This window comes from Emys orbicularis, chromosome 1 (assembly GCF_028017835.1).
Source record: "Emys orbicularis isolate rEmyOrb1 chromosome 1, rEmyOrb1.hap1, whole genome shotgun sequence".
Taxonomy (NCBI): Eukaryota; Metazoa; Chordata; order Testudines; family Emydidae; genus Emys; species Emys orbicularis.
Genome location: NC_088683.1, coordinates 163,818,849 through 163,836,023, shown reverse-complemented (window position 1 = coordinate 163,836,023; position 17,175 = coordinate 163,818,849). Strand labels below are relative to the sequence as shown.

At 49.2% G+C, this 17,175-nt stretch overlaps 1 protein-coding gene across 1 annotated transcript in view; it reads left to right on the top strand.

Moving 5' to 3' along the window:
• Positions 1–13,584, top strand: part of BOC (BOC cell adhesion associated, oncogene regulated) — a 38,031-nt gene extending 24,447 nt beyond the window's left edge. Inside the window, exons 8-18 of the mRNA XM_065415004.1 lie at positions 1,659–1,827; positions 2,962–3,072; positions 4,451–4,657; positions 5,135–5,316; positions 6,555–6,660; positions 7,004–7,126; positions 8,671–8,892; positions 9,279–9,502; positions 10,203–10,276; positions 11,510–11,703; positions 13,400–13,584. Coding sequence (XP_065271076.1) covers positions 1,659–1,827; positions 2,962–3,072; positions 4,451–4,657; positions 5,135–5,316; positions 6,555–6,660; positions 7,004–7,126; positions 8,671–8,892; positions 9,279–9,502; positions 10,203–10,276; positions 11,510–11,703; positions 13,400–13,584 — 1,797 coding nt within the window. The remainder of the gene's footprint in view (positions 1–1,658; positions 1,828–2,961; positions 3,073–4,450; positions 4,658–5,134; positions 5,317–6,554; positions 6,661–7,003; positions 7,127–8,670; positions 8,893–9,278; positions 9,503–10,202; positions 10,277–11,509; positions 11,704–13,399) is intronic.
• The last annotated feature ends 3,591 nt before the right edge of the window (positions 13,585–17,175 follow it).

Below are 17,175 nucleotides of genomic sequence, written 5' to 3'. Positions count from 1 at the left end.
TGTTGACACTAAACAGAATGGATTGCGACCTGCAAGCAGGTAGCTATGCACTCTAGCATGCAGGGGCTGATCAGCTAAAAAAAAAAATCTAGGCGACTCGCACAACAGGAAATAGATGATTGTGGGTAAAATCCTATTTTGAAAAGTGATGTAGGCACTTAAGAGCCTAAATCTCACAGAAAGTAAATTGGACCTAGGCTCCTAAGTCACTTAGGCACTTTTGGAAATTGTACCCTTTGTGTTTTGGTGGGAGCCTTCCCACAGCAAATATAAATGGCACTGGTTATGTTTGTCCAGACACACAGAGCAACCAGACACTTTAAGTCAGAATGACCGTTGTTTTATCTTAAGTGAAACATCAAAAGGAGAAAGAACAAAAGTGAAGTCACCATGAGAGCACACTGTGTGTGTGCGCACGTAGGCGCAGTCTGACAGTCTGCTGAATTGAACACAAAATGGTAGACAGAAGAGCCCTTGGAGATTTAAATATGCATAACCATTACACAGCTAAAAACCCTGCAGTATCTATTAAGGTGGGGTGTGTGACGGGTTGGATCACAGAAACCCCCTTGGGAGCTGCCACCTGATGTGCAAAGACTACCCCTGCTTCTGTTTTCCCTGCCAGCTCAGGACTCCAGCACCCTGTCTTGCTTTATTTAGTAATTTACACAGAGTATGTATTAATACCTGGGGGAGCAAACAACTGTGCATATCTCTCTATCAGTGTTATAGAGGGCGAACAATTTATGAGTTTACTCTGCATAAGCTTCATGCAGAGTAAAATGGATTTATCTGGGTTTAGACCCCATTGGGAGTTGGGCATCTGAGTGCCAAAGACAAGCACATTTCTGTGAGCTGTTTTCAGGTAAACTTGCAGCTTTGGGACAAGTGATTCAGACCCTGGGTCTGTGTTGGAGCAGACGGGAGTGTCTGGCTCAGCTTTGTAATGATACCTTACAAGAGACCTTTTGCACGAAGCATATCCCAGTTGCATTATATTCACTTATCATCATGTTTTTATAAAACCATATAGACTGCACAACGTCACAGGGTGAGACTAGAGCAGTGGCTCTCAACCAGAGGGACGGGTACACCTGGGTGTATGCAGAGGTCTTCCAGGTGTACATCAACTCATCTAGATATTTCCCTAGTTTTACAACAGGCTACCTAAAAAGCACTAGTGAAGTCAGTACAAACTAAAATTTCACACAGACAAAATGAGGAAGTAAGCAATTTCTCAGTAACAGTGTTGTGACACCTTTATATTTTTAAGCAAGTAGTTTTTGAGTGCGGTGAAACTTGGGGGTACGCAAGACAAATCAGACTCCTGAAAGGGATACAGTCGTCTGGAAAGGTTGAGATCCACTGGACTAGAGGGTGGATAAGCTGTACTAAGGTCAGAAGAGCATCCCAACACTTGGAGGCTTATCCTAGACATATCTGACCACTGAGCTTTGCAAAATTGGGCTGGAAAATCGCACTCCTTTGCAGAAAGCCAAGAAGGCTGGGAGAGACAAGTGAGAGAAACCTTTTCAAACTTTCCAGGCTTCATTTCAAGTTTTCGGCAAAAGTTCAAGTTCAGCCTAAAAGTAAAGCAAAGCCAGCCCCCCTTTCCCTGGCCAGGCCAGTGATCCCTGTGCTTGTGACTTGTTCTTCAGCAGATTATGAACTCTTCAGCCAACTGGACAGTCAGGGACATCCCTGCAACTCAGCACCGCCTGACCCTGAGCAGACTGGATCCTGGGAGCTTGTATGAGGTGGAGATGGCAGCTTATAACTGTGCAGGGGAGGGACAGACGGCCATGGTGACCTTCAGGACTGGTAAAGGTCAAATCTTTCCCTAGATGTTTTGGTTCAACTCTCTGAGGTCCCATCTCCCAGCCCTTGATAGCAGGCACCGTTCTGGAGTTAGCCTCTCTACCTTGTACCCTGCAGATGACTTTTAGCCACATGCTGTGTTTTGGTTCAGTGCCTGTCAGGTGGAAAGGCAACTGCCACCATGTTGAGAGTCGCCGCCCATTACAGGAGAAAATGAGCAGGGTGGTAGGCAGTGTGCTGACAGCACTGGATGGAGGGAATCAGGATTCCTGGGTTCCATTCCTGCTGCTGCCAATCACTGGCTGGGTGACCTTAGCCAAGTCAGTTTCCCCTCTCTGTGGCCCAAGTAGAGGTCTCTCTACCAATGGTTATCAACTTCTCAGGTTCAGCTAGTGGGGGAAATGGTGCTGGATTTTTCTGGGAAGAATTTAGAAATATTTTTAAATGGCAAAAAATGTTGCTGAACATTTATAAAGAGTCACTTGATCTTCACAACACCTCTGAGCCTAGAGCCTGTTCATCATTGCTGAAGGCCCTACTTCATTTGCGATATTGCGGAAATTGCGGGTCCCACAATATTAGGCTTCCGCTGCAATTTTGATTGTAATTAGCTTACTTTGCCCAGTCCACAATTTTGCATACATTTTGAGGTTTGCAACACACACTTGTTTCCCCATTAGTACACTAGAATCCCATTTATTCGAGCTGATAGCGGCTGGAGCTCGGGCTCTCAGCCACACGCATTAATGTCTGTAAAATAGTTGCAGTAAAATGTCTAGTTATTTAAAAAAAAAAAAAAAATTAGCAGGCATAACATAATACTTGAGTGTTTATATTGTTCCAGCAAATTTATCTTAAACAAATAGGTCTTTTCTAGCTTTTCCAAGTTACCGCAATTAGTAAAGGTCCATTATCACTTTTCCGCGATTTTCCATGTCTTGCCTGCAACTCAGCCGCAATTATCTGACAATCATTCTGCAATACAAGTTGGGCCTTATCAGTGCTGTGAAATCCTCGGGTTCTGCAAGTGCAAAGTGCTACTATTCCCATGTAGTGGCTGCGAATTTCCAATGGGAAATAAACACCAGTAGATAACTGTCCATCGCGCCTCATCTTCTCTGACGTCATTTCTCTCTTGGCCAGGCCGACGACCAAAACCCGACATTGTCGCCAGTAAAGAGCAGCAGATCCAAAGGGACGACCCAGGCACTAGCACTCAGAGCAGCAGCCATCTGGACAACAGCCGCCTCTCCCGTAAGGCCCTGCCTGAGTGGGGAGGGGCGGAATGCCGTGTGTGTTGTGGGGATCCAAGGCCAGGCTATGTCGGGATCAGAGTCAGTCCCTGGGTAACATTAAGCTTAGTTTATGGGGGCTTTTTTGCTCATGACGAGTCGAGCACAGAGCATTTGTGTCACCTGCAGAACAGCACACTTGCTCCCTTTCCCCATCCCCAAGGAGACCATCAGACATCTACCCTGCTCTTTAACTGAATTTCATGCTGGTGAAGGGTGCAGTATTCCCAGCCAGGGAGACTGCAAGCCACAGAACCATTGCAACATGGCGAAGGGACCATATACATTTTCCACACCCCATGCTGCTCTGGAAGGACCCCTTCCAAGGACAAGCGGGGAGTCCTGGCTTTGTAGCCCATGAAGTTCTTGGCCTCTCAACTGAGCCTGCTAGCAGGGGGATGTTTAGTGTTAACTCTAGGGATGGTTTTGTGCAGGGCTGGGCCTTGGCATTTCGTTGCAGATGGGGAACGTCAGTATGAACCCAGCCCAGCTTGTCCTGTTCGTCATGTTCCATCCCATGTTTGACGTGGGTATTGTTTACTGGGGCCATTACCCTTCCTATGAAGTTCTCTCTTAATTGTCTGTTTCCGCTTTGTATGCATTCTTCCTTCTCATTCCCCTTCCTTCACTCCTGTTCTCTTTCTATGTCCTGCATATCTTTTCCTCCCACTATTTTGATGGTTTTCCCTCAAACTTTTCCCCCCATCATGTATAATTTTTCCATGTTTCTCTGTTCTCATTTCACTCTCTCCTCCTCCTCTCTCTCTCTCTCAGCTGCTGTATCAGTCTCTACCATCTTTCTTCTCATTCACTGCCTCTGCATACCCCATCAATCAAACTCTCTTCTCTACCTCGATCCTGCCACATGCACACACCCTTCTCCCCGACACACAGCCCTTTTCCCTCTCCAGACACACGCGTGTACAAGACCCCTGCCCCGCCTGGCCTGCACACATTTGCTTGAGGCTGAGATGGTCCTTCTCCTGGGTGGGAGCCATTGGCTGAAAGGTGCTCTTTCCTGACATGAAAGAGGGGAGTTCTTAGCTGCGTCCCCAGGTTGAGCATGCTCAGAGCCAGCTGGGCCCCTCTCAGCAGGGGTTTTGCTGGAAGTGGTGGAGTGGGACATGAGGAAGTTGCAAAAAGAAGGTAGAAGGAACTCACTGAGTTTTCAGGGAGCAGCGGGGCAGTAAAAGAGGAGTGGGAGGGATTGTGTGGGAGGCACAAGGATGAGGGAGAGCAAGGGGGTCAATCAAACTGGTACCTCTGATCCACCCTAGATTTGCTTTAGAGAAGGAGAGGCAGAGAGAGAGGTGTTTCATGTTCTTCCCTGCTCCTCACAGCTCCCGAGGCACCAGACCGCCCTACCATCTCCACAGCATCGGAGACATCTGTCTATGTGACCTGGATCCCCCGCGGGAATGGAGGGTTCCCCATCCAGTCTTTCCGAGTGGAGTACAAGAAACTGAAGAAGTTAGGAGACTGGGTGCTGGCCACCAGCGACATCCCCCCCTCTCGGCTCTCAGTGGAAATCACAGGCCTGGAGAAAGGTAGGAGATGTGCTCCTCCCCCCTGTCTTTCTGGGGGACGTGACAAATAGTCCTGCTTCTATATGGTGGTTCCCTTCTATTATGCCATGCTCAATGCTGTGGCGTTTGAGCATCTTCAGTGAGCTGGAGGAGGGGTGGTCTTCTCCCAGCTGTTTCCTGTCAGGGTGGTGGAATTTCACAGCTGTAGCCTGTGGACCATCCAGACAGCCTCCCAGGGAGAAAAAGTGGCCTTGGTCTGGGACACAATTGAACTCAGGCCATTAGTTTCTTTGATGTCAAGGGCTGGGAGCCCCTTCTTTGCAACATCTCTCTGTGCCATCCAGTAGGGTGGGGTGGGACTGAGCTGACAGAGAGAGAGAGAGAGACACACACACACACACAGCTTTCCTCTTTTAGGTGCCATGCTGGCTATTGGGCTTGCAGGAGGCACCAATCCTCTCTTAATGCCACTGTTTCCAACCCATTCCTTCTACCTAGGCACTTCCTATAAGTTCCGTGTCCGGGCGCTGAACATACTGGGGGAGAGCGACCCCAGCGCCGCGTCTAAGCCGTACGTTGTGTCGGGATACAGTAACCGAGTGTACGAGCGCCCCGTCACCGGGCCTTACATCACCTTCACCGATGCCATCAATGAGACCACCATCATGCTGAAATGGATGGTGAGGGAGGGAATCCATGTCTGCAGGAGGGAGGGATGGGCACTGGTTGAGTGGCTTAGAAGATAGCCACCGGAGATGTTATCAGATCTCACCAGCTACAGCAGGCTAGGCTTCCTCAGTACTTGGGTGGGGAAACTCCAATCATCTAGGAAGTGCTGCTGGTGATGCATTGGAGTACTCTCCTTCCTCAGTGTCAGTACTGACTCAGTGACCCGCATGGTGCTGGGGGATGTGATGCTGGACATGCGGTCTTCCGGGGGATGTGATGCTGGGGCTGTGACCTGACCATTTTGCTGAACAAAGATTCACGAAAGTGGGGTTGGTAAGCTTGCTGCCCTAGCCTAATTCCTGTTTGTTTGATTAATTAGTGACTCCTTAAATTTCCCTGCAGTTTCAATGAGATACACTGTTCAACTTCATTTCCTGTGCTCATCTGTTGGGTGGTGTTTCTGGGTGCTGCTAAACAGCCTCTACAATTTTGGGTGGGATCCTTCAGGCTCATGGATGCTGTCGAAAGGGCCGTTATTTGTTAATCGATACACATGAATTAACAAGGGCCGAGGATGGCATCCTCCTTTCCTACCTGCACAGATCTAAGGGCTTCCACTAGCCCAGGGTGAGCCAGAGATGCTTTACCCGCTTCCTAGCCCACATCTTCTGGCCACAAATCCCCATGGGGGCTTCATGGCAGAGTTTCCACTGTTGGCTGCTTTTCCTTTAAACACGGAAATCATATCTGAAGGGGGCTGGGGGAGGGCAAGGAAGGTGAGGTCTCACCTGAAATATCTTGGGGGAAGCCAGAAGCAGCTGATGGCTAGTGGCTGTGCTGTCAGCCAGTGGGGTGAGGGGGAGAGATTAGTCTGTCTGTCTCCCTCTCCTGTATGTGGCATGTGACAACTGGATCATTACACGATGCAGCTTGTACAGAACACCTGAGCCTTAGTAGGGTAAAAACAAAGGTCATCAGATCTCATGCATGGCCAGGCGCATCACTGTTGGGACCAGAGGGGTGGGCCTGCTGTTCATGGCAAATCTGATGGCATCCCAGCTGTTACCCGGGTCCCCACGGAAGGGCAGGAGGTTGGGAAACGGTAGTGAGCTCCCTTAGGTCTCCTAAAGAAGCCCCTGTCCAAGGGCAGCATGGGGAGAGGGGAACATCCCTGCGGCTCCTCCCTGGGGAGAGGCGGTTTGATCAGCATGGACACCTCTAAACGTTGCCTTCCCCCTCATCTCTGCAGTACATCCCAGCCAGTAACAACAACACCCCCATCCATGGCTTTTACATCTACTACCGCCCCACCGACAGCGACAACGACAGTGACTACAAGAAGGACGTGGTGGAAGGTAAGAGGCGCAGTGCGACTGGCTCCAGCTGCCGCGTGCTGGGTGGTTTCTCCATTGAGAACATCTGTTGGCAAGAAGGAGTGGCTGTGGGGGGGCACCTGGCTATGGCGATGCCTAGGGGCCACATCTGCCCAGGCACAGCCCTGCTGAGGCTCTTCCAACATGACAAGGCGAGGTGGCAATGGGAAGCCTGTCTCCGGCACACCCCTTGCCCTCACTGGGGTGCAGACAGGATTAGTGAGTCCGCATTTGCCAGTGGCCTTTGGGCAAAGGCAGTGAGGCTTGGCCTGAGTGCCGGGGCAGGGAGCTAACGGAGCCGTGTGTTCGTTCCCCCACCCCTCAGGGGACCGGTACTGGCACTCCATCAGCCACCTGCAGCCAGAGACCTCCTACGACATCAAGATGCAGTGCTTCAACGAGGGCGGCGAGAGCGAGTTCAGCAATGTGATGATCTGTGAAACCAAAGGTATCCGGCTCCTCTGGGCGGGTCGGCAGCCGCCCCTCTTTCTCCTTTCCCAACGCAGGGGAGTGATTCGGGGCCTGGCCCAGAGGAGCCAACAGTCTGGATTAGAGATGAGGGAGGTGAGGAAGGGCAGGGTTTGCAGTGATGCCGTCGCGCTGGTATTAGGTCTGTGCACAGCTCGGTGGGGTACAGCCCCATTGGGCTGGGCTCTGTACACACATGCTGGGAAGAGACAGTCCCCACCCCTAGTCTGGGTTAAAGGCTAGATGTAAGAGGTGAATGAAACAAACAAGCAGGGGTGTAGGGGGGCTAGGAAGCGGTCAGGAGAATAACAGCATGGCTTCTGGTCAGAGCAAACTAACTCGCTTGGCATGGGCTCTGTGGAGGGTGCCTGCAGCTTTCAGGAGGATTTTCACTGAGGGGAGGGTAGAGGCTCAAGAGAGCAGAGTAGCGAGAGGGGGCAGCATGCACAGAGACCCTTTTGAGAAAGCTGATCAGTCAGGCAGCCAGGCTGGTGTCAATGGTGGGGCTGGCACACGGTGAGAGGAAATCTGGCCAAACAGAGGAGTTGTGTAGGGTGTGCAACGTGAGGAGAAGCGGGTTGCACCCGGGTGCAGTGGAGAAGGCAGGGCCAATGGAGACAGTCCAAGAGGTGACTCTTGTGTACAGTGTCTGAGGAAACAATTTAGTGGGCTCGTTTTGGAGGGGATGGGGAGGGGCAATGTGGGTGCCAGGGAGGAGGCTGCAGTGATGAAGCCGGGAGATGATCAAGGCCTGGAAGAGATTTTGCTGTCAGGTTAGAGGAAAGGGGCTGGCCTTTTGAACGGTTGGTGTGCAGAAAATGGCAGGATTTGAACACAACTTGGATGTGAGAGGGGAGGAGCCAAAGATAACGCCCCGATTGTGGAGCCGAGTGCAGGGAGGCTGGTGATGTTGTGAGTGACACAGAACATGGGGAGTGGAGAGGGTTCAGAGGGAAAGTCCAGCTTAACTGTTGGCTATGTTAGCTTTGAGTTGCTGGTGAGACATCCAGGAGGAATTGTCAAAAGAGGCAGGATTGGATGGAGGGAAGCAGCTCAGGAGTGGAAAGGTAGATATGTGACTCACCTGCACACTTAGCAGTTGAAGCCATGTAAGCGGATGATGTTGCTGAGGGAAAGGGTGTAGTGGGAGAAGAGAAGGAGACCAAGGACCAAGCCCCATAGGACCCCTCTGTAGAGCAGGAGAGTGATAATTATCTCTGCCTCCCTTAAAATTCCCCTGCAGCTCTTACTGGACACAGAAATCCCCTTCACTTCCTGTCCTGAGCTGCTGGGTAGTGTTTTGGGGTGATAGGAAATGGCTGCCCTGTTCTATCCCAGCGGCGGCTACATTTCCATGTAATATGATTATTATAACGATCAGTAAGGAAGGGCTCTACCCACCAAGCCACATGGACCTAGAGAGCCGGTGGTTCTGTGAACCATACACCGTGTATGCAGCCCCCTTTAGCTGCTTGTTGTCTTGAGTGACATGTCCGCTTCTAACTCCCTGTCTTCCTGTTGCAGCTCGGAAGTCTCTTGGGCTGCCTGGGCGCCTTCCGCCCTCAACGGTGCCCCCACAGCAGCATCCACCGCTCAGTGGTGGGCACAGCGGGCTGGGGACTGGTGCCATGGTGGCCCGCTCCAGTGATCTGCCCTACCTGATTGTAGGGGTAGTGCTGGGCTCTATCGTCCTCATCATTGTGGCCTTCATCCCCTTCTGTCTGTGGAGAGCCTGGTCCAAGCAGAGTAAGTGGCTTCACTCTGAAGAGGAGGGAGGGTGCTTGTTAGGGGCTGGTGTCCCAGTTAGAATAGTTGGGTGGGAAGATCCTGGCTATATTGGGGAGCAAAGTCCCAGTGAAAGCTTATGCAGACAGAGGCCCAAGCTTTCTCCCTTGTCCAGTTTGTCAAGCCAATAAAGAGTCCTGAATTTTGGAAAGGAAGAAAGAAGGGACCTTTTCCCCTCTCCTGTCTCCATCAGGCAGAGTCCCCCCTTCAGTGGGGGCGTTGGATCATTGTTCCACCTGGCAGGCGTGTTAGCATGTGGTACAGCCCAGTGTGCCCGCAGGATCCTTGCAAACAACCAGCGGTGTTTCGTCTTCTCTCTAAGCTGCCTCCTTCTTCTCCCTCTTCAGAACAAACCATAGACCTGGGCTTCTCTGGAACGGGGCTGCTGGTGTCCTCCTGCCAGTACACCATGGTGCCCCTGCGAGGGGTCCCCACTCCTCGAGCCAACGGGCAGCCCTATGCCAACGGGCAGCCCTATGCCAATGGTGTGCTGAACGGTGGCTGCCCCTCAGGTGGGACAGGCTACCCAAGCACAAAGTCCCGAGACTACAGTCCGGATGAAGTTCACCAGGTACCTTCTCCCCCTGTGTTAACATCCAGCATGTTGGGGGCTGAATGAGGGGGGTGTTTCAGGCAAGCCCAGTCTGACCCATTGGCTACTTGGGTTAGAACTCGCTCTGAGATTTCGGTCTCCAGTCACTCCCTCTCCAGAGCTGGGGTCAGGTGGAGGGAGCAGCTTGCCAGGCACAGTGCCCAGTTAAAGGAGGCAACATGGGCAGGTTGGGAAGGGAAGTCCAGTTCTAGTTAACTTTGGATGGAAACACTAGGCCCCTGTGCCATGGATCCTGAGTCATGGGCAGAAGGGGTATAGGGAAGATCTTCTTAGCTCCAGTGATTAGACAGAGGGGCCCCTTGAGAGGCCGGCTGGAGAAGTTAGCAAGAGATCCTGACTTCCTATCAATAAGAGCTCCTGGCTCAAACCTTGGCAGGGCATGCTGGGATTGTACAGGGGCTAAGACACAGGAGAACCCAGCCCACCAGTTCTCTTACGGAAATGTCGTTATCATCTGATGGTTCCATGGCCAGTGTGAAATGAGTTTGTTGGTGCTCAGTCCAGTTCGCAGCAACAATTCTGCCCTCTCCCATCAGGAGGCATGTTCATCACTGGCCGCCTCCATTGCGCTGGTTCTGGAGTCCAGAACCTCTTAAATCTGGCTTGGATTCTTGCTCTTCTAAGATGCTCTTTTTCCTCTTTCTCCTTTCAACCACAGGATGAGACCAACACCTTACTGCAGGGGAGGGTGCTGCAAAATGGGACTGTCCAAGAACACTATCCAACCTCCCGGTAAGCTCTGGGTCATGGGACTCTGATGAGGGTTGTGCAGACAGGATACCCAGACATGGGACTTAGCAATGGAAAAGAGCTATTTAGGTCAACTTCTCTGACATGCAGGATTGTTGCCACAGCCTATTCTCCAGTCTAGTTTTAAAGTCCCACCCTTCTCCCCCAACCCTTCCTTTGGGAGACTAGTCCACACCCTAAAACATCTCACTGCCTAGGATTTTTTCCAGGCTACATTTTTTCTCTCTCTGAATTCTATCTCATCCCTCCTAGAATGTCAGGGTAGAGTTGGCCGGGCCTCATTTTAGAGATGGCCAAGATCCATTTCTCCCCCTTTTTTGTGTCCCGAATGGGGATGGAGACTCAGACAGGTTAACAGGATTAATGCTCACATCCGCCGTGTTGATGAAATCCCTCAAAAGATGCCTTCGGTCCAGTTCTAGGCTTGCTGTAGCAATGCGGTTCACTGTTCAGATTTCAGATCATGGTTTCTATCATCCGTGACACTCCCTGTTCCTGCCATCTCCTCTCTACACCCTTGTTGACCAGGCTGTGACCAGAGCAGCTTTGAAGACTCCAGGTTTTACATTAAAGCTAGAGCTGGTTGGGAATGATTTTCTGATGGAAAATTCCATGTCTGCAAAAATCAAACATTTCCCCTTGTTTCTGGAAAATTTCAATTTTGCATTCTTTTTTGTCTCAATTTGTGATGAAATACTTTTCAAAACTTTGAATTTTTTTGTGGGAGGGAAATTCAGTTTTTCCATCCAGCTCTAATTAAACCCATCCCCCCCACAAACACGCCCTGAAGTAGAAGGACAGGCTGTACTTAACGTATCTGAAACCAGACGTGGAGCCTGCCAGCCCTTGAGCTCACTCTGTTTTGTGTTGTGTCTTTAGCCAGATGTTGGTTTATCAGATAAGGGTTTGTATCTATGCCTAGTCTTCCTGATGTTCCATCAGCATCTCAATTCCCGCTCCCCAACACACACACACATTTTCCCCCCATTTGGGAGTACTCACTTTGTTATTGCATGAAGCTGATATTGTATTGGAACGCAGCACCATGGAAGGTGATATCCAATACAGGTCCGTTGTTCACCCAAAGGGAATCCTCTCGTAGCTCCTTCAGTTGGCTGGAATGCAACAATCACCATGTCCCTCTAGCAGACTTCTGGGAAGGAGTATTTAGAGATGGGTACAGACAGTACCAACCCTTATTTGTCTTTCTATCAGGCTCTCTGATGCTAGACCAGAAGACAGTTCCTTCCTCTATAGCCTCCCAGATGACTCCACCAACCAGCTGCTCCAGCCACATGATGACTGCTGTCATCTTCAGGAACAACTTGTTGGCCTACATCACCCAGTGACAGGATGCAAGACGGGAGGCCCCAGCCTGGAAGCCCTGCGAGATCCCACGTTCCACAGAGGTCAGTGAACATGAGAGCTCAGTGCTTGCTGCTGCTATACTTGTTTAGGTTGATCTTGAAAGGAAAGTATCAGCCTGGGAAGACTTTTCCAAGGCTCTTGGAGGCAGGGCTGAAGGCAAGCTGTCATTTTTAATGTTCAGCACTGTTGTGCTAGAGCAGTATTTGACTATCACAAAGGGCATAAGGATGGCCATAGTGAGTCAGGCCAGTGGTCCATCTAGCTCAGTACCATGTCTTATGACAATGGCCAATGCCAGGGGCTTCGGAGGGAAGGAACAGAACAGGGCAATTATCGAGTCATCCATGTTGTCATCCACTCCCGGCTTCTGGCAGCCAGAAGCTTAGGGACACCCATTGATGGACATAACCTTCACAAACTTATCTAATTCTTTTTTTTAACCCATTTATGGTTTTGGCCTTCTCAGTATCCCCTGGCAACAAGTTCCACAGGTTGACTGTGCATTGTGTGAAGAAGTACCCCCTTTTGTTTGTTTTTTAACTTGATGCCTATTATTTTCATTGGGTGACCCAATTTTGTGAGATCCCTTTGCGACTCTTTGCAAGTCTACTTTGGACTTAACTATCTTGAATAATTTTGGATCATCTGCAAATTTTGCCACCTCACTGGTTACCCCTTTTTCCAGATAATTTATGAATATGTTGAACAGCACTAGTCCCAGTACAGACTCCTGGGAGGCATCACTATTTACCGCTCACCATTCTGAAAACTGACCATTTATTCCTACCCTTTGTTTCCTATCTTTTAACCAGTTACTGGTCCATGAGAGGACCTTTCCTCTTATCCCATGACAACTTACTTTGCTTAAAAGCCTTTCGTGAGGGACCCTGTCAAAGGCTTTCTGAAAATCTAAGTACACTGTAACAACTGGATCACCCTTGTCCACATGTTTGTTGACCCTCTCAGAGAATTCTAGTAGATTGGTGAGGCAAATTGGTGAGCCGTGTTGATTCTTTCCCCAACAAATTGTGTTAATCTATGTGTCTGATAACTCTGTTCTTTACTATAGTTTCAACCAATTTGCCTAGTACTGAAGTTAGGATTACTGGCCTGTAATTTCCAGGATCACACAGCAACATGAGGGGGCCAGAATAGCAGGTGGAGACCACAAAACTGGCCCAGTATATTGGAGGATGGGGCATTTATTTGGCGGAAGAGGGGTTCCTAGCACCCGCTGATTCTCATTGCTCTGAGACCTTACACCTAGGGAACTAACTGGTCTGCACCATGGCAGGTACCTAACCTGGCTGGAGATGTACCTGAGACATGTACTCAGCCGCTGCAGTACCTTAACCCTTCCAGTGCTTGTACTTTCCAGGCTGTCAGTCAAACAAGTGCATGGGAAGCCACACTTAAGTTCACAGTTCATGAAAGGTTACAATGATCCATTCCGCAGGGGCCTGATCCACCAAAACAATTCTTCCTGGTGGGGGAAAACAGGTCAGTCAGTGTCCTAGGACACTGTTACTTTGGTACCTGCTGCCATGTCTCTGTAGGACACAGCTACCCGCATAGCAGCCATGTTGAGAACCAAGCACCACATCACTTTCTCTTTGCCAACAGGATCCGTTGTTAGAAGGTGATTTGGAGGTAGCAGTTCTACCTGGCACGTTCATGCACTGGTCAAAGCTTTGTTTCCTTTGGTTATAATTGGTTCTTGCTCCCCTCCCTTCTCAGGTACCCCTTGCTGCCTTGGCCTGGTGCCAGTTGAAGAAGTAGAGAGGCTAGATTGCTGCCAGCTCAGAGGAGAACGGTGTCCCCAGAACCCAGCCATCACCTGTTTGGGGCAGGACCCAACGAGGCATCTGAGCAGCAGCCCTCCACGGCACATGCCCTTTGAGACTCCTCCTCCTACCAGTTAGGGACAAAGCTGCCTTTGCAAAAGACTATTATTCTAAAGAGAGAGAGAGAGAGAGACTGGGTATTTATTTTTGTATAACATCCCTATTTATATATTTATGCACTTGTAAATAGATGTACATGTGCCTTTTATAATGCTATTGAGACAGAGGGGAGCCCGTGCAAGGTGACAGGAGGAGACAAGAAACTGGGGCGTCTGCCAGCGATGGCATCGGGCTGTTTATCAGAACACAGCCCGGGAACGACAGCCTTCTGCTCGGCACAAGCACAAGAGACATCGTAGGACATTGGGTCAAGCACAGCTGCGAAGAGGAGACTGGTCTAAAGTATTTGTTTGCAGCAGGAACCACATGAAAGATGAGAGTGTGGAAAGGAGGGTCCCTTTTCCTCCCCCAGCTGGAAGGGATCTCCTGGCGACATGCCCCTCAGCATGGATTGAAATCATGTATAATACATATTGGCATTAACAACCCTTCACATACACACCGTATATACGTAGTAGCGTATCTGCAAAGACAAACCCCTGCTTGAACAGCTAAAATAAAGGCTTTTGTCTTCTCTGTGGTCTGCTGTATGCTGAATACTCCTATGCTAAGCCCAGTCTCCTTCCCTGGCAGGAGCAGGGGTGGGGGGATGTTTTCCTTGAGTTACTGCTTTACACAGGGCCCCCAGCTGGTTCCTCTAACTCCAGGAGTCAACAGACGAGGTGAGGCTCGGTCGGGCTCCAGGTGAAGTCCAGACAGAATGCCCATTGGGGGTACAAGGTCGGACCTTTGAACTAGCTGGAGAGGGGCCAGAAAAGAAGAAAAAGAAACATTTTTTCTGTGCAGCTCTGTTCACAAAGATGGAGATGGAACTCCCCCATCTTTGTGAACAGAGCTGCACAGAAAAAATGTATCTTTTGTGCAGACTCTCCTGGTTTTCTTTTTCATTTCCCTTATTCCAAACGCCTTTAGCATCTGTGTCTGTAGGTAAAGGTGCCCCTTTGAATGGTAGCTGAGGGTGCTTATAGGCCACAAGCAGACAGTACAAGAAACACTAGCTGTATTGTGATGGGTGCAACTGCATTGCATCTGCCCAGTTGGGATCTCCACTGTTCTTCATTTCCGCTCGCTGGCTCCAACTGCTTTACGTTATTTAGGACTGAATCTTCCCTGGATGCAGGAAGCTTCCCACGCTCTGTTCTGTCCTGCTGTTGCTTTGCTTCCCCTCCAACCTGAGTGGTTCACACATTTGATCCTGGTTCAATTTACACAAAACACCTCACAAAGAACAATCTGGAACAACCTGAAAAGGGACAGAGAGCCTGGGAGGGTTGGTTGGTTTAGTTTAGTTGGTTCAAAAAGGTTTCTGGACCATTAACATCTAGGACACCTGCCTTAGAATGAAATCTCACCACTTGATGACTGAGGCAGTGAGACAGCAGGAGTGCTGTAGACCATAGTTAAAGAACCACCAGATTCCAGGAGAAGGGAAAGGAAGAAGAAAACACGAAAACAATGATATATCCAGCCTAATTCTCTTCTAACAAGTTGGACCAAGTCCATAGTTACCCCAATGTCAAACCAGCGTAACAACAAACACACCAGGCACACTTTTCAATAACACTGACTTCAGTACCCCAATTCATTGCAGTGTCTTATTTCTACTGAGCTGAGACAAGCAGCAAAGTCTGTGATTTAGTGATGGCCTTCCCTTCTTTGGGCAAAGTTTAACCCTTCAGACCCTGAAGAAGTTCATCCACAGTGTACAGCATACTTGTCTTGGGCTCCTCCAAACAACTTGTTCCTCCCTCTCATTCCCCCTTTCAGAATGTGTCCTTTCCCTCCAGTGGAGTGGGCAGAGAGCATCTGTGGTATTGGGCTAGTCTGCTCTTCAGCAGACAGCTGGTGGAACATGCTTCTCTCGGAATACGTGCCCAGTTGCTCTTTGTCAGGACATGCTACAGCACAAGATGCAACCTTAAGAAACCCATTAACTACACTTTAGGCACCTAAGTACCAAAGATAGAGCTGAGGAGTGCAATTTCCAGTGGGTAGATCTCACACATCAAAAATTGCTTCCTCTTGAACAAGGGCTAAGAGTACATCCAGCATTTGCTCAATGCAAATCACTGTAGCACATCACTAACGCTGTTCTATGATGGTCTCTGGAGCACTACCTAGCCTCTTTTATTGTCTAGCCAAGACTATAATACAGGTTTAAAACAAGACGAGTGAATGTGAGTTGGGACTCCATTTTTATCCCTCTTTCTTACTCACTCTTTTTCCTTTATTACCTGTATGTACTACTATTTAAAATTTGCACCCAACCACGAGTGTTCTGACTGTCCAAGATCACCAGCCTCCAGTGCATTCTTAATGTATTTCTTTCTTTGCAGGTTTACGAGGGTTACCCTTTGTAATTAGTCCTAGTTGTCGGAGCACACACGATCAAAACAAAACTTTAAGGAAATCATTTTAGCCTTGCTTTGCAAGCCATGATACTAATATAGGATAGTCTACCACCCTAAGGCATAACAAGATCCAATGGCTGACAGCTGAAGTCAGGAGAATTCTCCATCACTTTAACTCCGGATTGGATGACTTTCTAAATGCTATGTGCCAGTTCAACCACAAGTGCTTGAGTCTGATGCAAGGATCAGCGGGTGACATTTTATGGCCTGCGTTATGCAGGAGGTCAGACTAACAGTAACAATTTCAAAAACCACCGTAGTGACTTAAGCACTTAGACACCTAAGTCCCTTTTGAACATTTTACCCGACATAATCATAATGATCCCTTTTGGCCTTAAAAAATCGAAGTGTATACTAGCCTCAAAACACTCCAACCTGCTTACAAACTTTTATTACCTACAGTATGATGCCAGCTTCAAAACTGACTTTACATATTTAAAATCCATGCAACCTCTTCCCATTCTTTATGCATATTATCCTGTAAGGGTGTGTTGGCTAATTAATACAGTTAAGAATTACCCATGACACTCAGCAGAAGAAGATACAAAATGGATCATGTTTCAAGAGGCATTGAAGGGAAGATCTACCCTGCTGGCTGGAAGACAAGGAAGTGAATAGGTGACAGACAGATACTGGGCTCTGGACTAGTCTGGGGCAAATGAGCTGTGCACAAGTGTATCCCAAGGCAGGTCTGACTGCCATGAAGAATAGCTTGTAAAAGCCATGGGAGCATAGGATGAGCCCTTATTGCAGGAGTGCAGACTTTGCTTAAAGGGTCCATAAAGACTGCACCTAATCGGCAGTAAACCAAGCCATTTGCTGCAGCTCACCACAATGCAGCCTGTGAACACAGCTTCCAGCCTGCAATGCTCTAGCTGGCTCTGAATGGAAGTTCAAAAGGGAGCATTGCAGGCTGGGATCTGTAGTGTTTACAGCCCCTCTGTATTAAAGATGCCCTATGGATGACTGGCAATATGAAACCCCAGGGGGAGATTGCAAACGGGACAAAACCTTTGGCCCAAACTTTGACACCCAGTGTGTTATTGGAACCGGTGCTGGTTGCTGACAGGGCCCCTCACTGACAAATGCCCATCACCAGGGAAATGTCTAATGAATGAGGCTAGTGACAGAGAGAACT